Below are 25,916 nucleotides of genomic sequence, written 5' to 3'. Positions count from 1 at the left end.
CATCAATCCTGAAGTTTGCCTAAGCAAACTATTAGTATGCATTTTTTCTTTAGGGGAAAATGAGATTATGGTCACCTGTGTCAACATATATTCATTTTGTGACCTTCCCAAAAAGGTTAAATACAAAAAAGAAAGAAACTGATGAAAACTAGGTAATCAGTATAATTTGTTGAATCTTAACATAGATAATAATAAGGTGGTACAATGATAAAATGTTGTAAAATATTAGTACAATGTTATTTGTTGAGTCTAACCTGGTGACCCTAACCATTTTCTACCTGGACCTATCTAGTATATCAGAAATGAAGACTTCAGGATGCTAGAATTACAGAACACTTGCTTTTCTCCTTTAATACACCAAGAATAGAGCTTCCCTGTTGGCGCAAGGGGATAAGACGCAACCTATGAAGCTGTCCGCAGACTATGCAGCACGATCCCCCAGCCGGCCAGGGAGCAACCCACATGGTGCAGCAGACCTCTCCTGACTCGCCCACTGCTCTCCTCAGCAGTGTACTTCCACCAGTCTGCCTGTTTTGTTCCCCATTGTCTCTGGTGAATCCTCTCACACACACCCCCACCCCACATCTCTGGCCTCTACCCTAGCTCTTATGTGCATAAATAAATAAATCTAAAAAAAAAATACCACCAAGAATAACTATTGCTGTTTATTAACAAGCCTAAGCTAATCAATAAGATTTAAAATTTTAGTTCTTGGGAGATCCATCACAAATGTCTTGACTTTCCATAAAGATTTATCCAGCCCTTTTGATAAATAGTGCCAAGGCTGAGAAACCTGATTTAGAGGGCACAGGACATTTTTAATAACTCTACTCCTCTTGAAAAAAATACCAAGTGTATTAATTTGTTTTCAAGCTATTAGTATTGAGAAAAGCAAGTGTTATTGTCTCTGTTTTATATAATCATTGTTTCACCTGACATGCGTGACCTGTAAGTGCCAGCGTTCATAAGGATAGATACATGGCACATTCACCCACACATGGAAATGTAAGCTTGAATTTCCTGACCAATTAGAACCCCCAACTTGGTCAAGTATCTTAATTAAGATGCATCTGAGTGTATTCATAGCATTTGAGTAGATTTAAGAAACAATGCCTATTTGTTGTTTGGGGGGGGTGACTAGAATACTACAGGTAAATGTTTAAATAAATGATTAAAAAATTAAAAACAAGACCTCTGCCTCCTTTGACATGAATAAGCACAATTTTAAAAATGGGGAAAACCCTTTACATCAAAAGAAAAGTGTGTCTAAATTTCAGTAAATATGAGAGAAAGTGGAAACTGGGAGCTCAGGGGAGGCAGTAAAAAAGTCAGACTATTTGATGGCAAGACCTTATTTTTCAACCAGAAAACAGCCTGCAAAGAGAAATCATTTTGATTGGTGTATAACATGCTGTAAACTGATGTTGAACTTTTGCTTGGTCTCTGATCTGCCAGAACCTGAATAGGCTCCTATGGAAGAGCAATTCCTCAGATCCAGCACACAGAGTAAATTTTTAGTTTCCTGCTGACAAGGAAAGTCTATTGAAATGAATACACCAGGGAAAACCAGATTTACCCTTCCATGTCAGCCCTGATTTTAAAGGTTTCCTTTAGCCTGTTCTAGAGTGGTAAGAACCTTTGGATTACCTTAGAAGCACAGTGGTAATGTTTTTGGCTGCCTGCTTCCTTTCCGTTGCTAAGCACTTACGCCTTCCTTCCCAACAGAGGCTGTAAAATGCAACTGCTGCTGCTATTGCCGTTAGTGTTTGCCACACATACCTGCTCAGCTCCTGGAAAATGACGAGACTGATGAGCCTCTCCTGGAAAACCTTTCATCACGTAGATTCATCTCAGGTTGTATTTTTAAGTAAGCTGAAAAAGAATGCCACTGGTCTACTTAAATTTTAATTCGGGATCCAAATATCTTCTGATTTTTTGACTAATTTTATACCATTTTCTTTTTCAAGCTGAACACTGAATAGCTTAGGAGAGACCCTTCATCCTTTCTACCTTGTTGCCAGAGATATTTCCTCCCTTCTTTTTAGTCTTGCTGTGGTCTGTGCAAACAGTTACTGACTGAAGGAGAGCTTATCCAAGGGGATGGTATCCATGTCTGAGCTTTTAAATTCTGGAAATTAGGAAAATGTTTTGTCTGGAACAGGCGTACCTCTGGCTATGAAATAATGCCTATTTTTAATTAAAATATTCAGGGGGCGGTTATAGAAACTGTAAAAGAAAAGCAGCTTGATCACAATCGTAAAATTTTCACAGCTGTGTCATATTCTATACAGCTTTATTAAAGAGATGAAGCAAAACTGATCTAGTGTGAATGAATAGCAAGATTTATCCAGCCCCTCTATTCATTATTAGTTTCAGGTTGTATATTTCATTAGTATTTGAAACAAGAAACAGTGCACATTTAAATGGGCATATACCTTTGCTTAGTGAGGTTTTAAAATAAAATTAAAACAATTTACTTGGGGAAACTGGATTCTACATAGGTGAGTTATAATAATGACAGCAGAAGTGTTTTGTGAGGGACAGGCAAGAAACTAAGATGTTAGAAAGCTCGCTGTTTTATGAGATGACACTCTGCCTACTGCGCTAAGAAGGCACTTGAAAGCTCTGTTTTAAATGAGTATATTCAGATGGGTGTGGATGAGAATCTTTGTCTTTGATTAAAAAGTATCAGTGTGGTGGTGGAGGGTGGGTGGAACATGTGCACACATGGAAAAAAAAAGTCAAAAAAACCCAGCATTAGTGTTTGATAGGACTAACCAGGATTAAGAGTCTGGGTCTAAGATATAAATAAACAACTTAGCTTCTGAATTGTATACCTTCTTGAGAGGTTCTAAAGGTGGGACTGTACGGAGCAAAAATCTGCCACCCCAAAATAGGTTGTTTTAGCAAGAGGTTTTTACTTCATGGGAGGTCTCTGAGGTTTTGTGAAAGTTAGTTTTCATATTTATTTATAAATTTCTCTCTGCAAGGGCCTCTCTCTGAAAGATTTAATCTTAATTTTTTTTCCTTAGAAAAGACAGAACTTAAATATGCATACCTTTGTTTTTCCTAACTCCCTAACTGAACTCCCCTTTATTCCCCCCCACTTCCCTTATCTCAGCTAAGCTATTTAAAATGATGTCTGAAACTACCTGGGCTATTCACTCATGCTGAGTCTCTGTCTCCAGTGTGTACAGGAGGCAAATATATTATTATTGTTATACTTTTTTTGGCTCTTGTAAAAAAAGGTATTAGCGGGCCTCCCCAGTGGCGCAGCAGTTGAGCGCTGAGCTGCGAAGCTGCCCGCAGCCTCTGCAGTGCTGGTTCGATCCCCTGCCGCTGGGCGAGGGTCCCACAAGGCGCACAGACCTCTCCTGCCACGCCCGCTGCTCCCCTCAGCGGTGCATTTTGTCAGTCTGCCTGTTCTGTTCTGTTCTGTTCCCCGCTCTGGCTCTGGTGAATTCTCTCACCCTCCCGCGCTTCTGACTGTACCCAGAGCTTGTATAAATAAGTAAATAAATCTTTAAAAAAAAAAAGAAAAGGTATTAGCTTTGAATTATTGGAGAATTACCCCTGTCTTTCAAGACTTCCTGTGTAACTTAGAACTGGTGTGAGTTAAATATGAATATGTTACTATTATAATTAGGAATACTTGTTTCACAGATGATCTCTATAAGACTTCTTTTGGCCCTTAAACCTGGAACTGAGCCCCCCCCCCCCTTTAATAAGCTCATTAATGACAGTATACTCAGACCTCTGTGCTCAGATGGCTTCAGTTCCTGTAGAGGCAGTCATCTTCTCTATGTGAAATTTACTTTTTCTGGCATCGTTGGCAGATGCAGCATCTTGCAAAACAATGTTAATTTAAGTAAATACAATCTAAATTCTTAATAGGTAAATTCTAAAGGATCTTATGTAACATATTTTCATGATATGGAAATTACTTATGCTAAATTACCTGTTAGTATTGGACTCCAAAAGCTTTGCCAGTCTCATTTATGGGGGTATAGTAAATATGCTGTAGAGAAGGAAACTGGCCAGCCAGTTTCTGATATAAATAAGTGGTCCACATGCAACAAATGAGAAACTTTAGCCCGCTTATGCTTAGTGACAATGTACTTTATAGTTCTGTTTTATTTATGCTATTGCCACCACTTTCTCTTCTTTTTCCTCCTCATTTCTTTCTTTGCCCCAGAGTACCAAGCAATAGTTTTCCTCCTGTTTGCTCTAGCACTTCCTGGGCTTATATTCAGTGCAATCATAAAGGGAAGTCAGCTTAAGAGAGGACAATGAAGAGTAAAGGCTTGAATTCACACAAGAGATAATGGAACTAATTTTGGAAGAGTTATTCTTGGGATAGTTAAATAGAGAGCCATATAAATAAAGATACACTAATGACACTCAATTTCCCTTTGTTTTCATTTGTGTTGCCTCAGTATCTTTTTTTCTCTTTCAGGAAACCTCCATAACATACATTGATATTTGAACCAGAAAGAATGCAAGGGACTTTATATTTCACCGCCTCTGTTTTATAGAGATATGGAATGTTATGATGTTGGGGGAAAGTAGCCAAATATTACTTTAAATTATAAATAATTAATGCTTTGAAGATTGGGTTAAACAGGAATTGATATGTCTCTATGGAAAATAAGTTAGGAAGCTTTTTATCAATATGCAGGAAGGGGCTGAAATATTTGTGTCTTTTAACTTAGGGATTCTACTTCTGAGAATTCGTTGTAAGGAAGTGTTCATAAATAGAGAGAAAGCTTGTGGATAGTAGAATTTATTACAAAAGTAGTTATTTATAATTTAAAAAAGTAGAAAGCAATCTAAATGTCCAACTATAAGAAATCAGTTAAGAAAATTCCAATCAATGAAATGTTGTGTTGTCATTGAGCATGTTTACTGGGAGTATGTAATAACAAAGAGAGATACAGTGTTCAGTGGTAGAAAAGATGGTGTAGAGCATTATCTATTCAATGTGATCAGAAATTGGTAAAATAGACCTTTGCCTAGAAAAAAAGTAAATTTATTAAAATGTTGGCAGTGATTTATATTCAGGTGGTAAAGCTATGTGAATCTTATTTTCATCTTTTATAGCAGTTCAAAATTGTCTTTAATGATCACATACTATTTTTGTTGTGGGGAGAAAGGATGTTCTCCTCTACAATAGTACCTTCCCACTGAAAATATTACTTTCCCTATAGCTTTAACAAGGAATAATAAAAGTCAGTCTGCAAGCACTGGCATAAGACTTTTGCCGGAGAACAGGTACAGCATGGATTCTCTACCAGAAGAATTTTTTGTGAGGTAAGAAATGGCTTGTGAAAAAACCAGCTGCAGTTATTGCATTCCAAAAACACATTTGTCTTTTCCATAAAACCTTGGTAAACTAGTGTGAGTGTGATGATACCTTTATGTTTCAAGACTATTTGGCAACTTTGATTGGTGGGGCATGTAGACTGGGTGAAATTTAATTTTAGAAAATTTTGCTAAGGACCACACCTGGATAAAAATCCGAGAATTGGGGCCTCCCTGATGTTCTAAGGGTTAACTTTCACTGCTATCACCTCTATAACCAGGGTTCGATGCTGGCCAGGGAGCTAACCCACATGACACAGTAGACCTCTACTTTCTCTCCCACTGCTCTCCTTAGCACTGTATTTCAGTAAATCCACCTGTCTTCTGCTCCCCACTCTGTCTCTGGTGAATCCTCTCATCCCCGGCACCCTGGTCTACACCCCAGTTCTTGTATGCAAAGATTTTTAAAAAAAATCTGAGAATTGGAAAGTACATACCTGGGGTAGCAACTAGGATTTCAGTTAGTAATTTTTAATGGTGAAATTTTAATGTTGGGGAGGAGTGAGGATCGGTTAAGTTTACACATAAAATTTTGTTATGGGGAACCTAAGGACAATATGTTTCTAAAGCTTCACAGGTGATATTAATATGCATCTGGAAATGAGAACTACTGGATTAAGAAATGAATTATCTTGAAATGGAGTTAACAAGTAGGGTATACATTTAAGACCATTTTGTACTCTTTTTCAATCCTTAAGAGGCTTCAAAATACTGCTATAGTATTTATCATTCCTGGATAATTCAAAGTTACTTGGTTTGGGAGTTGGAAGTAGAGGAAAAGACAACAGATTTTTTTTTTTTTTACAATACATTTTAAAGAGCACTGAATCATACTGTGAAATGCTGTGTCTATAAAGGAAATACTGTTGTTGAAACTTTAATTATGATAATACTATACTGTTTATGTGTCCCAGTTTTCCTGACAAAATCAGTCAGCACATAGATAATAAATGATTATCTCTTAAATGAGTATATAAGTGTGATATAAAATAGGATTATATTATAAAGTATAATTCTATGTAAATCAAGTTATTGATATAATCAAGGATATGATTTTCTCACCTCATTTTTATCTCTGCTAGTGTATACAGCTAAAAACAGCATATAAGTCACATGATCCTATGTTATGATTCTTATATGATGGATCCTTTGTCATGGTTCTGTATGTAGCAAAAGCAATTTATAAGTAAATTTTTCAGTTTAAATATGAGCACTGCATTTCAAGCCAACATCCAAAGCAAACTTGTAAAGTTATTCTTTTTTCCAAAAAATATAATGGTTTTGAAGTTTTATATTCTACCTCAATTAAAAAAATATTTTGGAAAATTGAACAGCTGTAACTCCAGAAACCTGAAAAAATACTATAAAATGATTTATAAGAGAGGTCTTTTTCAAACCTTTGTTCTATTCATGAACACATGCACAAAGCAAAATAAGCCTCTTAAAGGATCTTTTTTTCTTTATATTGAAACAGAACTATTGAGGTTTTTTCCCCCATTATTTTGGTCTATTCTATGCCTGTTAAGGACAAAAAGTTATTTACATCAGTTTTCTGTTCTTTCTGTACCATCTAGTAAGAGCATGGCATAATTTCTGTTCTTTAACTTAATTCCCTAAAGACTTGCACTACTACCACCACCATTGTTAGTCTTTGATACATATTGTTTATTCTTTTGAAACTTCTAGATAAAAATTCACTTTTTTAGACTCTTTATTATTGTATTTTAATTGTGTTCTTTTTAAGGAGATGCTTTGACTATTCTTTTTCATTTAAAATAGGAATCCTTTAGAAGAGCAGACTAAGGAGGAAACTGAGAATAGTATAGAAAAATCAAATGATCAACTGGTAAGATATTTAATTTATAATCACTAGTTATATGTGAGATAGTAATGCTAAGGGCCTCCCTGATGGCCTAGGGGTTAAGTCTCAGTGCTGTCACCACTGTGGCCTGAGTTCCATCCCTGGCCAGGGAGCTAACCCACATATGGTGCAACAGACCTCTCCTGTCTCACCTGCTGCTCCCCTTAGCAGTGTATTTCAGTAAGTCTGCCTGTTCTGCCCCCACTCTGTCTCAGGTGAATCCTCCCACTCCCCTTTACCTCTGACCTACACCCAACAGGCAACCATAGACCGGAGACATTCTATTGGGGAGGAGGAGGAAGAAGGATCAGGACAGGGGTGGGAAGAGCACAAGGGACTATGGTGATGGTGCACAGGTGAATTGGTGGTGGGAATTTCACAGGGAAATCATATATTTTACAAAATTGAAGGATGATGTAATAAATAAATGTATATATACACACTATACATATATACACACACAAATAAAAACAAATCTTTAAAATAAAGAAAGTAATGCTAAATTGAATCAATTTAATTATCTGTTAAAAATATGGAATGAGTCTGCCTTTCTATTCAATAAGTAAAATTAAAGTTGTAATTAAGTCTTTCCTCAATAATTTATACTGTGTCTCATAGCTTCCATTCTAAGCAGCAGTCCTCACTGAAAGTTATATGCAAAAAAAGCATGCACAAAGAATTTTATTTAGTAAAATTCTTTCACTGAGTTATTTCTGAAGTTAGTTTTCTCCCCTTTTAAAATCATCTTCTAGTTTTAAATGCAAGAGAATAACTGAATTATACGTTAATATAAGGCTCTTATCGCCAATGACAATATACATTATGGTAAATTAAAAATAAAAATACATATATATGTTTGTAAATATATATGAATATCAGATGTGCTTTTATTCAGTGAAAGATAGATGAAGAGGTATTTGTTAGTTCTTGTTAGTGTAATTTTTATCTGCCACATAGTTTTTGCATAATGACTGATGTGCTTATAAAGTTTATAAGCTCTATCCAGTAACTTAGGAGGAGAAAATATACATAAGAAGAGCAAACTAAGGAGGAAACTGAAAATAGTATAGAAAAATCGAATGATCAACTGGGAAATATACATATACATAAATATTTAAATATTTATGTATATAAACATAATCAAATATAAATAAATACCCATAATATACATAAATACCCATAATATTTACCTACATGAGGTTACCACTACAATTATGTTGCAGAGAAAATACAACATGTGCAAGTGTATATAAACATGTACAGTTGAACCAGGGGGGTTAGACCCCCAAAAAAATTTCTAGATACGGATTTGGAACACAAGCAAGGTAGATAGAAACTTTCACCTGAATTTAGTTTAGAGATCAAATCAATTCTGGAAAAATGTATCAAGTATCAAATATTTTCACAACATAAAAAAAATAAAATTGCATTTATAAAATGTAAACATTTAACTTATATATAAATAGTATGTATTATATATAATGTAAACAGATATAAATGTGTAATACTTAATATGTATTTTATAACAGCATATTTCCTCTTGAGAAAATTTTATTCATGCTATAATCTTGTTTGTATATCAATCTGATTTAGTGTTAGAAGATTCTGTGGTAACTTTTGATAACAGAATTTAAATATATGCACCACTGCCAGTGGTCATTTTTTTATTTGTCTAGTTACTTTGTAAAAGTTTTTTTAACCCTACGAAAATGTTGCAGGAATAGTATGACAAACAATTATATACTGCTAACCGAAATTTAGCAAGCTACTAACATTTTTGTGACTTTTCGGATGTAATTTTCATATAATGAAGTATAGGAATTATTTGTTGGATGTTAATGGGGAGGGCAAAAATCTTAATTTAAGACTCAAACTCAGAAGGGGAAAGTATGCAGGTAGTCCTACTCAATGAATTTTATTGGTTTCTAATTACTTTCCTGGATCTAGGTCTGTTAGAGACCTGGCAGTCAAAGACACCCACCCCCTGATATTTCCAACGACCCAAGCTCTATATGACCTGTGTTCAGAAACTCTCTGTTCTCATTTTCCGAGGTCAGCAGTAGCAAATTCATATTCCTAAAGTTTCAACAGGGTGTAGGGACTGTGGTGTCTTGTTAAGGTATTGAGGAAGGCCATCGTCCTTCTGTTCCAGCCCCTTTATCCATGCCTATTGCCCACTCATCCTCACAACTAGTGTTAATAGACAATCCAGCAGGACCTTAACTGTACAACTCTCAATTAACCATTAAGTATAGGCTTAATTAAGTCTATATAAATTAGTTCCTGAAGTCCCAAGATTATTAATGTTTAATCAGTGCAGACTGAATTGAGATGGTAAGTCATTTTATTTTACTACTCTTTTATAATTTAAACTATGACAGCTGTATTCAAATTGCTGCATGTTTAGTAGATGAAGCATAATGTGAAAGCACTCTTACAGTTTTCATATTATTATGAGAATAATCTGTAATTTTTTAAATTTAGCATTTTCAATGCCTTAAGTAGAGCAGACTAATATGTGCTATGCATTTTTCAATGTCAATAATTTGTTAAAGCCTACACCCGTTTAAGCCTAAAGTTGTTTAAGATTCCCTTCTACCACCCTATAATACAAAAGTCTGGTAATTCCCATCTTTGAATCTCTTACTTATGCTTTCAAGTGAATTGAAATGAATTGTTAAAGCTTCTTTATTTTGGTCTTAAGCTTCTTGCTAAGTTGTAAGTTCCCTAGGAATACAGAGAATGTCATATTCTTATTTGGATTTTTTTAGTTATTATAGTAATCTCCATATAGCATATAGTAGCACCTTGGTCTTTTTTAAAAAATACTTTGCCTGCTTTTAATGTTAAAGTAAATAATAACACGTATAAATGCATAAAAAAATAATGTCTTCTAGGACAAACAGGGAAAGGAAATGCTTACTGATCTGGTCCCTGTTAACCTACTATTAGAAGTGAAGAAGTTACTAAATGCTATAAATACTCTACCAAAAGGTGTGGTACCTCATATTAAGAAGTTTTTACAGGAAGATTTTTCCTTCCAAACTATGCAGGTAAGATAATAATTTGTTCTTTGGGGCAGAAGTGCACTTTTATAGATAAAACTGTATGTAACCATCTAGGGAAAGCACATTGTATTCCTTTACTCTCATCTACTACCACACTTATGACACTTCTGACACAAGATGTGTGCATTTATTCCCACATGGACCCATTCTGACATAGTTGGGTGTCCTACAAATCAATTCAATATTGATTCCTTGCACTTAGAGTTAGCACAAGATTCCACAAGTTAAGAGCTCACTTGCACAAGACTGTCCCCCCTTCAGACACCAGTCTAAATTCTGGGATGTTGCTGATATTTCTGACTAACTATAAATCAGGGTTCCATGACTTTCTCTTGGGTTTAGTAATTTGCTAGAACAGTGCACAGAATTTAGGGAAATACTTAATTTTACTAGTTTATTATGTAATAAAGGATACAAATAAAGAGCCAGATGAAGAGATAGGGCCTGGTCTGGAAGGCCCTATCAGAGCAGGATCTTCTAGTCCTCTAGAGTTGGGGTTGCCACCCTTCTGCCATGTGGATTTGTTCACTAAACTGGAAGCTCTCTGAGTCTCATAGTTTTAAGATTTTTATGGAGACTTTTTCATGTAGGCATGATCAATTATTAATTCAGGTAATAGGCCCTCTCCTCTCTGGGAATGGGGTATGGGTCTGAAAGTTCCAACTTCTTATCATGGCTTTATCTTTCTAGTAACCAGCTCCCATCCAGAAGCCGGCCATGAGTTAATTCATTATACCAAAAGATACTCTTATCACCCAGGAAGGTCCAAGCTTCAGACACTCCTAACACCTGGAAGTTGTGTGTCCAAAAGCAGGGTCAAAGTCTAAATATTATCAGGAACTAGAGACAGTAATCAATATATATGTATATATGTCTATGTATGTATATTAGTTCACATACATGGAGCGGGACACAATGTGATAAAGCTGTGAATGTCCCATAAATTAAAGCTTACAACTCTCATATAATTCCAATAAAAATAATTAAAATAGCTTTACATCTGGTTTCTGTATTAGCTGGTACTTTGTTACATGGTTTTAGAAAAGCTGAACAAGCTTTTCAGAGAAGCTGAACAAGCTTATCTAAGGATGAAAGCACTAGGAAGATCAAATGTTTTTTCAAATACATTCACATCTTGACCAGATTATTTGTCTTGTTTGTAACCCAATATTTTTCTTGAGAAAGTTTACCTATGGAATAAAATTTTTTAATGTCAAAGAAAAAAAATAAGTAAAATATTTTTTGACTGCTGTTACTAAAGGCTGACTCTACATTTCAAATGCAAAATAAAAGAATAACCCAAAAAATTATGAAGGATAAGTGTAGGGGAGAAGGGCTAGGAATATGCCCACTTAGATTATGAAGTTCTGATTACTAAAAGATGTGCTACTTGTTCTTCACACTACAGTCAAGTCTAAAAGTGAAATTTCAAGTGAAGTCAAGTCTTCAAGTGAAATTTCAGAAGTTCCTCAAAAATAGAAATAGAACTTATATATTTGTATGATAAGATGACAAAAACTGACAATATTAGAGGAGAAATGGACCAATCAACAATCCCAGTAGAATATTTTAAAAATAATTCCCTTGATAGCTGATAGAGTATACAAAATTAGTAGAGCTGAAATAGGATCCAATTGGTTAGTCCTCACCCACATGGTTAAGAAGGTAGGACATGACCCAGAAGCAGACGCATAGTGAGAAACAACAATAACAGGATTTATTTACACAGGGAATTATAAAAGGGAAAGCTGAAAGAGGATTTATAAGTTGGCATGTGGCCAGATAGCCTCTATACTACCCCAGTAATATCTGCTGAGTAGCCAGACACCCAAGCTGAAGCCACCTGTAGGAACCTGGAAACTTCTCCACAGATACTTCTCTCATCACTGGTTTAGCAGCAAAAACACCTCTTGTTCAACTGCCAAAGCCCGAGTGGTTAAACTATCTAAACCCTGGCACTATCCCTTTCTTGGGATGGAGTTTGGAAAGGTTCACCTTCTGCTGTCAAGTTGGTTATGAGTGCCAGCCACTGCCTTGGAGGTTGTTACTCACTGTTCCTCTTATATAACAGTAGAAAATTTGATTGACTATTTCATATAGTGTATGTATAAAAAATTTACAATATTTTAAGTGTGTTTGTGTATACATATATGTAAACACTGCACCTATTAGCAGAATATACATTCCTTTTGATTGTACATAGAAGATTTATAAAATTGACCATATGCTAGGTCGTAAACCAAACCAAGTCTCATTAAATTTTAGAATATCAAAGCATACAGAATATGTTCTCTAACTACAGAAGGACGAGCTAAAAAACTGTATATTCATAAGTCAAGACATATACTTCTAATCATGGTAAATCATGGTTCAAAGAAGAAATCACAATGAAAATTAATCTTTAAGCTGAATAAAAAATATATATCAAAACTTGTGTTAATAAGTAAAAGCCATGTTTCAAAGGAGTATTTATATCTTGAAATACAAAAATAAGCAAGGTTGAATACCAATCTTCTAAACATAGAGTTCAAATATAAGATCAGCAAATTAAAGTGCAAAGAAGGAAGTATAATAAGGATAGCTAGTGAACTAGAATAAAATAAAAATAGAGAAGATTAAATAAATAATAAAACAGAAAAGATCAATGAAGCCAAAGATTGGTATTTTGAATAGCCTTGTTGTTGTAGAGCAACCCCGATACAAAACGGGGTGCCTGACTGTGGGTCCTCACCCTTGCACTTGAAAGGACTTATCAATGCTCTACTGCAGGCACACACAAAAGGTTAATAAAAGGTTTATTTACAAGGGAAGGGGAAATGAGGAAATGTATAGCTCAGGGAGAAAAGTGGGAGACAAAGTTTTAGATGAGTCCTACCCGATCCGCCGACCTGGAATCCCAAATGGCACTCTGAGAGCTGGCTGCGAGCCAGGAGCCGTGAAGCCAGGAGGCGAGCGGCAGCGAGCCAGCCCAAGGCCCACGTGTTTGGTTTTTATACCCAACCTGCCTGCCCAACTCCACCCTCAGCTCCCAGCCACCCTCCCTTTGGTGGTGACGGGATTTGTCTTTCCCAATGTCTTGATGGCTTTAGTCTGGAGTGGGGGTGGGGTCCACAAAGCCTGTATGGGATTAGCTCAGGACATCATTTCCCCCTAACATTGTCAGTAAATGTTTAGTAAGATTGTTAAAGAAAAGGAAAAAGGCAAAATAACTAAAACCATGAATTAACATGAAAATACAAATTCCATAGTCAGTTAAGGATAATAGAGAATTCTTTTACCTACAGGGAATGCCTGGGTTGGTTTAAAGCAACCTTCCTTTCAGAAGACCTAGAAAAACTGGACAGACTCTTAGATGCTTATTTGTTCTTTCTGACATCACTTAATTGTTAGGATTGAGATGACTTAAAGTTTAACTTCTGTTCTGTGAAGAAGGGTCTGTTCATACTACCCTTTGCAGCAGAGTCGCAGTGCCTTGCCTTTGGACTCTACCATTTCAGAATGCTTTAAACAATTTCCAATTTTCAGTGTCTGCATCTCTATGCTTTAGTCCTTAATATTTTCTTTGTGGAACTGCAGAAAGTTATACTTCTCGCAGCAGGACAGAAGTCCCTGGGAATTAATACTTGCCCTTCACTCCAGAAAGCACTCAAGCAATAATCCTGGAAAGCTGTTATATAAATATCCTAGTTCTCTCTCTCCTTGAGTTGGATAGTACCACTGACAGTTGTATTTTTCAATGTTTTCTAGCATTCCCCTGTTGTACCTGTCTCCCATTGTGGGTAACTAGCTTAAATTAACACATTCCTTTACTTAAAAACTGTTTTCCCATCCTTATGTCACTTCTCTAATTCCCTAAAATTGTACTCTGTACCTCCTAAATAAACTTCTTGCATTTAAATCCTTGTGTTAGGATCTTCCAATCGGAACCAAAACACTCTTACTCTATGGGTATATTTCTTCATGGTCCCCACCAAAAGAATAAGGTGTTTACCATGGCCGTTTCTCCTTAATAGTCCATGCATTCCAGTTTTGTTGAAACCTCTACCTACTCTCTCAACCACAACTGAATATAATCATTGTCTGAAGGTGGCTTCAAAAGACAGTTTCAAATCTCTGGACCATCCACTCTTGCATGTTGTCCCCAGAGATTTTCAGTGTCGTGGTAGCTTTCCATACTTCCAAACAAATGGTTTTTATATTTTCTCCAGCTTTTTGAGAATTGATCTGACATTTCTTAGACTATTTGGCAGCAGTGGAACTTCCATGTTAAATTTTATATTCCTATTCAAATTCAAGTGATACTGTTGAGTGAATGGTTGGGTATTAAGTCTGGAATTCAGGTAATAGCTATGAGCTAGAATATAAATTTAGAAACAGTCTGTGTAGACACTATTTAAAAACATGACAATTACTTTGTTGAGGGAATTTGTATTGATGGAGAAAAGGTTAATTAAATTGAGTTCTGGGGAGACTGAGATAAAGTACTAGTTAGCTCAGAGAAAAAGTATTGTATACTGGAAAGCAAAGAAAGAAAGTAAAAGATTAAACTTCCCTCGTTGATTATACGTCATTAAACAGATAATACAATTTAAGTCAAACAGTTGTGAACACAAGGCATTGGGAAGTGGACCCAAAGACAAAATGCAGTCCTTCCTCTCTTTCATTCATGTAAATAACAAACTATGGTACATAATAATCCACTTACTAACTTGGCTTCAATCAGACTGAAGCAAGAAATACTTGTCATGGTGTTGGTATTAATGCTTGCATTCCTGCTTCTACAGGCTAAGAGTAGGAAGGAAGAGTTGTTGAAAATCAGAAGTATGAGAATAAAATGGGATTTACACATTTCCCCAAAGTAGGAGTAGACAATTTCCAAACCTTGACAGGCTTAGATATGCTTCTTACTGTCTTGAGGAAATAATTAGTTACAAAAAAGACTTGTGATACTACTTAAAAATAAGCAGATATGAAATCATTTGTATCTGGATAGTGTGGATTTTAAAAAATCACTTCTATCCTCCACATTTTCTACAATGAGCATGTATTATTTGTATAATAGGAATATTTAGAGATATTCTTGCTTAAGGAAATTTTGAATCAAATTTTTTTCATAGAGAGAAGTTGCAGCTAGCAGCCAGAATGGAGAGGAAATTGTTCCTGCTTTGACTTTATGTTTTTTGATAACACAACTGGAAGCAGCACTTAGGAACATTCAAGCTACTAATTATACTGTAAGTATTTTCCTTCTAAAATTTTGAAACAGTGGATATGGACATTTTTGAATTTGTTAACAACTAGTGCTTCCTTGTTTTAAGGTATAAGATAATTTGTATTTTTTTCTCTTACCTCTAAAGAAATGTATAAATAAATGTTCTTCTGTGATGTATACTTTATTATGAATGCAACTCTTTAATGATCCTATTCTATTCCCCTTCACTATCATAAAATTGTTCAGAAACTTGAACTAGTAAAAATAGGCATTCCCAATTAGAAATGTATAGTCATGAATTTCAGAAAGTACTCCTTTCTTTCACCCTAATGTTAATTAGGTCCTCTTTTTAATGATATTCTATATTTGTGAAACTTGGAACTTCTGTGATGTTGTTCCTAGATAAGTTTGACAAAATAGATTTTCTCTTCAAATTTTATTTGCCAATTGTTTATGTAATCATATAATTTGGGGAGTACAACTTCTCACCTCCATATGTGCACATGCTTCACTCACCCTCCATCAAAACCAGTGCCCCATCCCCTTGCCTCCCCTATCCTCTCTTCTCTGCCCCTATGCCTTCTGGTAACCGGTATATTTTTCAGGGTCTACTAATTATTTTTCTTGTGCTTTTCCAGTGTTTTCTTGATATTCTGCAAATGAGGAAACCATCAACACTCTTTCACTTTCTGATTTATTTGACTTAGCATTATCACCTCAATATTCATCCATTTTGTCCCAAAAGGCACTGTTTCACCTTTTTAAATAGTTGAGTAATATTCCATTGTGTATATGTTTTCGCCAGTTTCTTTATCCATTCATGTGTATATGGGCATATAGGTTGGTTCCATGACTTAGCTATTGTGACTGATATGGCTATGAACTTAGAAGGGCATATATCTTTTTATATTAGTGTTTTCATATTCTTTGGGTAAATGCCTAAAAGTGGTATTTCTGGATCATAGGTATATCTATTTTCAGTTTTTTGAGGGCTCTCCAAACTATTTTGCATAGTGGCCACACCAAACTGCATTCTCACATGGATAAGTGTTCCTTTTTCTCCACATCCTCACCAACACTTGTTGTTTCTATTCTTTTTGACATAGACCATTCTTATAGGCATGAGGTGATATTTAATTGTGGTTTTGATTTGCATTTCTCTGGTAATATAAGTGGTGTTGAACTTTTTTTTTTTTCATGTGCCTGCAGGCCTTGTGAATGTCTTTAGAAATGAATGTCTTTGGGGAAGTGTCTGTTTAAGTCTTTTGTCCATTTTTTTTGACTGGGTATTTGTTTTCATCTTGTTAAGTGGTACAAACTCTGTAGATTTTAGAAATTAACCCCTGTTGGGCATGCAATGTGCAAGTATCTTTTCCTAGTCCATAGGTCACCTTTTTGTTTTTGTGGTGAGTTTTTCAAGATACAAAAGCTTTTAGTTTGATTTCATTTATTTTTTTTCATTTTTGTGTCCCTTGCCATTTCCAAATGCATCTTCCTGGTTGATGTCCAAGAGTACCACTTATGTTTTTTATGGATTTTATGGATTTGGGTTTTATAGTCAGGTCTTTAATCCATTTTGAATTAATTTTTGCATATGGAATTAAGTAATGTAGCTTCATGTTGTTTGCATGTGGCTGTGCAGTTTTCACGACACTATTTATTTAAAACTATCTTTTTAAAGATTTATTTATTTATTTATACAAGAACTGGGGTACAGGCCAGATTCGCGGGAGGGTGAGAGGATTCAGAGACAGAGCAGGGAACAGAACAGGCAGACTGATGAAATACACTGCTGAGGGGAGCAGTGGGCGCGACAGGAGAGGTCTGCTGTGCCATGTGGGACCCTCGCTGGCTGGCCGGGATCAAACCGGCGCTGCAGAGGCTGTGGGCAGCTTCACAGCGCGGTGCTCAACCGCCTACACCACCAGGGGAGGCCCCGCACACTATTAAAGGCTTTCCTTTGTCTATTGTATGGTCATGGTTCCTTTGCCAAGGATTTTTTTTTTCTGTATTTGTATAGGTTTATTTCTGGGCTCTATTCTATTCCACTGGTCTGTGTCCAATATCATTCGGTTTTGATTACTATCACTGTGTAGTATAGGTTGAAATCAAAGAGGGTGACCCTTTCATTTTCTTCTTTTCTCTTAGATTGCTTTGTGTATTCAGGGTCTTCTGTGGTTCCATCATATTCTTTTGTTGATGTTAATATGATGCTTTAGTGCCATTTACAGTTGTTTTGTATGTTTTGTTTCACCTGTGTTTGGTTCATAAATATTGATGAGTTATATCTTCTTGATGGAGTGTTTCTTTTATCATTATATAGAACCAGCTTTGTCACTGATTATCTTTTTTTGGCTAAAAGTCTAAAATCTCATATATAAGACCAATAGTTCCTGCTTTTTTCTCTGTTAATGGCTTGAAATACCTTGCTTCAGCTTTTCACTTTAAATCTGTTTGTCTTTAGATCTGAAGAAAGACTCATGAGAGCGTAGTGTAGATGGGTCATGTTTTTTGTTTTGTTTTGTTTTTTAAAAAAACCAACCTGTCATGCTGTCTTTTAAGTTGGTGTTTAGGTTATTTTATTCATGCTTATGGTGATTATTGATATATGAGACTGATTTGCTGCCATTCTGTCTTTTGGCTTTTTTTTAATCTGTCTGCCCCAACAATCTTCCTCTTCATTTGTTGGTGGTTCTCTCAGTTTCTTTGTTTTTTACTTCTAAGTGCCTTTATTACAGTTTTTTGTTTTGTGGTTACCAAGTGGGTTGTATTAAACTTTCTGTATCTTTAAGTCCTTTTCTGTGCTGTTTTGACTCATTATCACTTGACTGGATAAATGCTATCCTTTTCTTTCTCTCCTTTAATATTTTGTCATTGTCCCATGTGGCTTTTTGTCTGTTTCTAATTCTATGTTTTTATTTATTATCTTGCCCAAAGCCCTATTTTCTTTTCTTATAAGGGGATTTATTTTTTTAAAAGATTTATTTATGCATACAAGAACTGGGGTACAGGCCAGAGCTGCGGGGGGTGAGAGCATTCACCAGAGACAGAGTGGGGAGCAGAACACATGGGCTGACTGAAATACACTGCTGAGGGGAGCAGTGGGCGAGACAGGAGAGGTCTGCTATGCCATGTGGGTAGCCCCTGCCCGGGGCTCGAACTCGTGCTGTAGCCCCTGGCCAGGGCTTGAACTCGTGCTGCAGAGCCTGTGGATAGCTTCTTAGGTTGCGTCTTAACCCCTTGTGCCACCAGGGAGGCCCTAAAGGGACTTCTTTTAGCATTTCTTGTAGGACAGGTCTAGTGTAGTAATTTTTTAATCTTTTTATTTTGAGATCATTTTAGATGCACAAATTGTAGAAATATAGCTGTATTCAAAAATACAGAGCGTAGTCTTTGTGTGCTTTTTACTCATTTTCCCCCAACAGTTAAATCTTACATAACAAAGATAGATCATCTGATAGATCTCACAGATTGGTAAAATGTTGTGTCATACTTCTCTACAATCACTCCCATGTTCAGAAGGATTCACAGGATTCATTATATAGTTGTATTCAGCTAAAATTTATCACAGTGATGTAATTAAAAACAAAAAATATCCAGATCATAAGGAGAAAAAAACAGAGGTAGAATCTGAGGACTTTATCTGCTAGCTTCCTTATGTTTTCTCCCTCTCTTGAGGGATCACAAGAGTACTGTCCCTCCTCCCTTCTCTAGCATAAATTTAGCAATAAGTGCGTGTATGATGTTTCTGCCCAGAGAAGCCCCTTAGAGATTCAGCGCCCAAACTTAGTTATTTGGATACCCACTTAGTATACATCAAAATTTCAACATCCTGGAAGATACTTAGTATAAATCACCTAATATGCACAAAGTAGGCACAATGAGACACCTATGTCATTTAGAGAACAGTGGGAACACTCCTGAAATCCAGGTTCCCAGACCACAGCCAAGGGTAAGCCTTGAAAGCAGACCTTTTTAAGGATAGTATCTTTTACTAACTTTGTAATTCACAGGTTTGTATAATTCCGTGCCATTTTATCAACATTGTATATTGTGTAACTACTATTCCAGTCAAGGAAGAACTGTCTCCCCACAAAAATCTTTTTTTTTTTTTTTTTTAAAGATTTATTTATTTATTTATACAAGCACTGGGTACAGTCAGAATCGCGGGAGGGTGAGAGAATTCACCAGAGCCAGAGCGGGGAGCAGAGCAGGCAGAAGGACCGAAGTACACTGCTGAGGGGAGCAGCGGGCAGCAGAAGTCTGCGCACCATGTGGGACCCTCCTCTGGTGGCCGGGGAGCAGCCGGGGATTGAACCGGCGCTGCAGAGGCTGCGAGCAGCTTTGCAACCCAGTGCTCAACCGCTGCGCCACCGGGGAGGCCCCCCACAAAAATCTCTTAAGCTACCTGTTTATACTTACGTGCTTACTTCTCCTTTCTCACTTCCTAATCCCTAATCTGTTCTTCAGCTCTATAATTTGCCATATACCATTTTTAAATGAACAACATATCCTTGTGTTTTGATTTTTCATTGAACAAGTGATAAGCTTCATATACATGTTATAATAAAACCCACATGTGAGCAATAAAAGACTTCGACTAAAAGATCATTGTACTTTATAAGCTGGATGGTAGAGTATTCTTGATACAAATGATATAGAATTAGAACATGAGAATTTTTTGAAAGGTTTAATATAACAAGTTTTGATAACATTTAGTTTCACTTTCTTTAATAAAATTATAGTGTTTTATTTTGAGATTGTTCTCTTCTGGGTCAAATTGTCAAATAATTAAAGGATTTAAAATACATTTTCAATCGTAATTAGGTAATTCATAATATAATGACCAGTTTTACTATTTTGAACAATTATTATTTATTAATAGATCTATTGTTATTTAATAACTATTGAATAGGCTTAGAATAGTAAGCTGCTTGTACTGAAAAGTGACTTAGTCTAAATAACCAGTTAAAATATATTTTACCTTTTTAGGCACATCAGATTAATGTTGGGTACTATTTGACATTGCTGTTTCTGTATGGAGTAGCACTCACTGAAAGAGGAAAGAAGGAGGTATGTATATGTTACTTGCCCATTACAAATAACTTTGCACATATACTGACTTCATTTTGACAAATTAAAATAGTGATTTATGAAATCGTCCAGAAATCAAAACTGTTGATAACTTTTCTGGTACGTATTTCTAATATAGAGTTATTATGCCAGGGACTATTTTGTGACACTAAAAATATTGCTTACAATTTTAGTTATTTTATCTATCTTTTAAATGCTTTTCACTCATGTAAAATGAAATTTAGCTTCCTTCATGTATATAATACATTTTTATCCAATTTTTAATATGTTTTTTTCTACCTAGTTTTAGTCTTACCCCACTTATAAAATACAAGTTTTTTTTAAATTGAAGTATATAATTGACATATATGTATGTATATTTATCTATGTAGTTTCAGATTTACAACATAATGATTCAGTACCTGTATATATTGTGAAATGATCATTCCAGTAAGCCTAGTTAACATCATCATCATACATAAACACAATTTTTTTCTTATAATGAGAACTTTCAAGATCTCTTAGTAATTTTCAGATGTGCAGTACAGTATTATTAATTATAACTGCCATGCTGTACATCACATTGCCATGACTTATTTTATAATGGGAAGTTTGTGTTTCATAATCCTCTCACCCATTTTGCTCCTCCATCTCTAGCAGCTACCAATTCTTTTCTATGAACTTGTAGTTTTAATGTATTTTTAATTCCATGTAAATGAGATAACATAATATTTGTGATCTCAAGTAATTTTACTTAGTGGGGGTGTTTTAGTGTTCACTTCGAAATATTGTCTAAAGAAGATCTAAGTTCCTTGGTAAATAAATATTTTAAGCACTTAGCTATGAATCCCATACAGAGATGGTGGGATTAAGGATGTGAATAAATTACCAAATGACTGGATCAGTATTAATGCTGTCCTAATTTCTTCAGTCTGTGAAATAATTGTTTATCATTGAAGAAAAAAGTGCCTTTTACATTAACCCACCTAGTTTTGTACTATAGGATTATACAGAAGCTGAGAATAAATTTCTGGTAATGAAGATGGTGATCCAAGAAAATGAAATTTGTGAAAACTTTATGACGTTAGTTTATTTTGGACGTGGTTTGCTTCGATGTGCTCAGAAGAGGTAAGGATTTTAATTAATGGATAGATTTTACTTGTCAATTTTCAGCATTGTAAAATGGGATAAAGTTTGTCCAGTATAATTGGGATCATGATATTTGTCCTCTGTTGATTCTTTTTTTTTCCTTCACCTAGTCCTAGAGATGATAATTTCTTTAATGTACTTGAGAATATTAAATAACTTCATAGGCCATGACAATAAAAGTCAGTATAGCATAACTACTAAGAATTAGAAATATCTTCTCGGGAGTCTGACCTGAGTTCAAATACATTTTCTGCCAAGTACATAAACTGTGACCCTAGGACCCTTAATACTTCTGATTCTTATCTTTTTTCCTTGTTTTTAAAATGGAACTAATAATAGTGTGCATGTCGAAGGTTGCTTCAGGTAAAGAATACAGTGCCTGTGACACAAAATGCTATTTTTAATAAATAAATGATGCTTGTAGTTATTAATTTGTTTTTTTTTAAAGACTTATTTATTTATTTATACAAGCACTGGGTACAGTCAGAAGCGGGGAACAGAACAGGCAGACTGACGAAATACACTGCTGAGGGAAGCAGTGGGCACAGGAGAGGTCTGTTGCTCCATGTGGGACCCTCTCCAGTGGCTGGGGATCAAACCGGCGCTGCAGAGGCTTCGGGCAGCTTCGCAGCCCAGCGCTCAACCGCTGTGCCACCAGGGGAGGCCCTGTAGTTATTAATTTGATCACCACTTGGAACAGGTGTTTAAGATGTAAATCAGTTTATAAAACATTCTAATAGTCCAAGTATTGGAGGCCTCTGTTTTGCAGTTTTCCCTGAGTCAATAGTTACTGACATGTGCCTATCGTTCTGTTTCTTTAAGCCAGTAAGCAAAAGCCAACCAACTCTATAATCCCTTTAATTAACACAGGCCCCATACTGTTCAAACTTGAGCCACTCAGTAACCTAGTGCCTCTCTTTCCATTTGTATTTTATCCCAGTCTTCCACAGGTAAGAGTCCTAGTATTTGTATTTCTAGAGCATTCCAGCAGTGGTTACCACCAACCTACTTTCCAGGGAAAATAGGTTACTTGTTGTCGTATTGGTAAACTAGTTAACAGAGTACTATTCAAACTAACTGTTTATAAATGCTTTACAGATATAATGGAGGACTGCTAGAATTTCATAAAAGCTTGCAAGAAATAGGAGATACAAATGATCATTGGTTTGACATAGATCCTATAGAAGACGAAGATTTTCCTACAACATTTAAAGTAAGAAACTATTTAAGAATAGTATTTCACTGGTGAAAATCAGAAATATCTTTGAGGAAGTAGTTTATGATAACTGTTGATATATCATGTTTTCTATATAGCATGAACATTCTTTTATTGGAAATTAACTTTTTATATAAGAAAAAATCTTGATTCCATTACCTAGTGTGTTATACTAGTCCAGTACTTCATATGACTACAGTTAAATATAAGTTAATTTCTTTTTTCTAATATAGTAACTATTATTTGTGTACTTCAATTTAAAAATTTCTAAATGCTTATTTTGGAAAACTTGAAAATATAAAAATTCCCAAAGATAAAATTTAACCATATTTTTTCAAATGGAGAAATCATTGTATTTTCATTGATTCATGCTTTTAAAGACACAAATGTATAAACAACTATTTTTTTAAAGATATATTTATTTATGCATAGAAGAACGGGGGTGTAGACCAGAGGTATGAAGGGTGAGAGGATTCACCAGAGATAGAGTGGAGAGCAGAACAGACGATCTACTGAAATACACTGCTGAGAGGAGCAGCGGGAGAGATGAGAGGTCTGCTGTGCCATGTTGGTTAGCTCCCTGACAGGGATTGAGCTCATGCCTCAGTGGCTGATGACAGTTTGACAGTGCTGAGACTTTAACCCCCGTGCTTCCAGGGAGGCCCTAATAAGCATTTCAAATAGACAGTTTTATTCCAGGTTGTAACTCTGAATACTGGAAGCATGTTTCTATACCCTATCTGCCCATTATGACAGTGAATGGCATATTGAACCACTACAATAGTCCCACTGCCACCATGATATACCAGGGATCAGCCAGTTCTAGAATGACTTTCCTGGAATTCCAGTGATTCTTTCTTGATTATTTCTCCTCCCCATCTCTCTCTCTCTTTCTCTCTCTCTCTCTCTCTCTCTCTCTATATATATATATATATATATACACACACACACACATATATATATATATATATATATAGACAGTGAGCAAAAGCCAACCAACTCTATAATCCCTTTAATTATCACAGTCCCCATACTGTTCAAGCTTGAGCAAGCAATTCTTGATGGAAACATGCAACATGTTATACGTGGGTTAGAATGTTATAATGGTGAAGAGAAATATACCTTCAAACTTAGCCTTTTTTTCCTTTCTCTATGTTTATCTTCAGTATTTCTATTTTGGACCCTTCCTATATATTGTTTGCTTTGAATGAGGGAAATATATTCTATATTATTTGAAACAAAGCATGTATGCTTCCAAAAGGGGATATGTAATGGACATATTATTTAAGATAAAATGTTGGAAATGTTAAAGTCTTAATATTGTTAATTAATGAGCTTTTTATTTCTAAAATTTAGGCTCTTCTTAATAATTTTATTAAGACAACTGAAAATAATATAATGAAGCAGACCATTTGCAGTTATCTAGATTGTGAGCGATCTTGTGAAGCTGACATTTTAAAGAACACCAATTATAAGGTACTATGATTATCAATTAACTGAGTATTTCTTAAAATGTAATTACAAAGTTAAATTATTACAGCATCATTCATCAAAATATTGCTTTAAAGGAGTATTTAGTTTAATTACAGTGATAACGCAATTGAGAAATTGTTTGAATATCTGTGAGAATTTAGATTTATAGTGGACAGGTATTATTATATCCTGTGAGTCAATAAAAGTGTTTATTAATTTTGCTAAGGTTTTTGTAATATTCACCTGTCCCTGAAATTATAATTAATACCTTTGCAATCATACAGTGAAAATTATCTAAAATATTCTTTATAGTTAGAAATATTATGGCTGAAAATACTAGTATTTTACTAAGGAGAAAGGTTATCACTGCAAAAATTATATTATTGAATAATTAATCATTATCTCTTCTATGGCCCGTGGGATGAAAAATTGTAACTAGCTTTGATTGGAAAAAATTCAACAATCAGAATACTTCCAATTGTAGTTCTGTCTGAATCTATCAGAACAAAACTATGGGAAATCACATGATAGTATGAGATGTGACTATCCATGCAAATCTGATACAACCTCCATATGGTAGTGGAAATCTCAATTTCAAGTCACGATGTGTACAGCAAATGGGCTAGTGGGAGGAGGAGGAAAAAAACAAGTTCAGTCATTATGATAAGACAAGTATAATGTAGATGACTGGATCAAGAAGATGTGGTATATATACATAATGGAATACTATTCAGCAATCAAAAAAGAAAAATTCATGTCATTCGCAGCAACATGTCTGAAACTAGAAGGAATTATGCTTAGTGAAAAAAGTCAGAAGGGAAAAGAAAAATATGGAAATGTTTCACTTATAGGCGGAATATAGGAGCACCAAATAAGACATCAGGGTAAAAAAATAATAACAGTACAAAACACAACAAAGCAAAAACAGACAATTATAAATCAGAGACATCCTGCAGGAGAGGAAGAAGGAGAGGGATCAGAGGGAGGGAGGAGCACAGGGGACTGTAGTGATGGTGCACGGGTGCACTGGTAAAAGAAATTCTGTGGGGACTACACCTGAGGTGGGAGGAGTAAACATTGTTCGCTCAGGGGGCCAAGTGAGTCTTGGTTTAGGTGACACAGTGATGGAGTTCTTCGGTTTCCCAAGGAGGCTTCAGGGTTCCAGTCCCAATGGACAGCATGTGGCCACAAAATGAATACGATTTTGCCACAAAATTTAGAATTTTTTTGTCTTTTTTTTTTTTTTTTTTTTGGTGAGACCCTCGCCAGTGGCCAGGGATCAAACTGGTGCTGCAAAGGCTGCGGGCAGCCTCACAACACAGCGCTCAACCGCTGCGCCACCAGGGGAGGCCCTTTTTGTTATTTATGTAGTCTATCTATTTGAAGGAAGCAGGACTGTAGTTTCTAGGGAGGACACACTGAGAACAAGAAGTGTGTACCCTGTGATAATGCAGTAGCTGAGGAGCCATCAGTCACTCAGACAGCGAATCTAAAGTCTGGTGA

General features: G+C 35.6%; 1 protein-coding gene across 11 annotated transcripts in view; it reads left to right on the top strand.

Moving 5' to 3' along the window:
- The window catches only part of DZIP3 (DAZ interacting zinc finger protein 3), a 110,513-nt gene that overhangs the window by 4,790 nt on the left and 79,807 nt on the right, over positions 1 to 25,916 (top strand). For 10 of the 11 annotated variants that reach the window (XR_008553877.1, XM_054700616.1, XM_054700614.1 and 7 more), the window contains exons 2-10: positions 1,726 to 1,867; positions 5,208 to 5,310; positions 7,141 to 7,207; positions 10,120 to 10,275; positions 15,408 to 15,524; positions 20,495 to 20,575; positions 21,579 to 21,703; positions 22,823 to 22,937; positions 24,297 to 24,416. Coding sequence is in view for 10 of the 11 variants with exons in the window: in XM_054700616.1 (XP_054556591.1) it covers positions 1,798 to 1,867; positions 5,208 to 5,310; positions 7,141 to 7,207; positions 10,120 to 10,275; positions 15,408 to 15,524; positions 20,495 to 20,575; positions 21,579 to 21,703; positions 22,823 to 22,937; positions 24,297 to 24,416 (954 nt within the window). In the remaining variant the exon portion in view is untranslated. Of the gene's footprint in view, positions 1 to 1,725; positions 1,868 to 5,207; positions 5,311 to 7,140; positions 7,208 to 10,119; positions 10,276 to 15,407; positions 15,525 to 20,494; positions 20,576 to 21,578; positions 21,704 to 22,822; positions 22,938 to 24,296; positions 24,417 to 25,916 lie in introns of those variants that run through there. The other variant, XM_054700617.1, reaches the window with a different exon arrangement.

Source organism: Talpa occidentalis, unplaced genomic scaffold (assembly GCF_014898055.3).
Source record: "Talpa occidentalis isolate TD23 unplaced genomic scaffold, MPIMG_talOcc4v2.1 talOcc4.4, whole genome shotgun sequence".
In the NCBI taxonomy this organism is placed as follows: Eukaryota; Metazoa; Chordata; class Mammalia; order Eulipotyphla; family Talpidae; genus Talpa; species Talpa occidentalis.
This window is presented reverse-complemented; position numbering and strand designations above follow the sequence as displayed.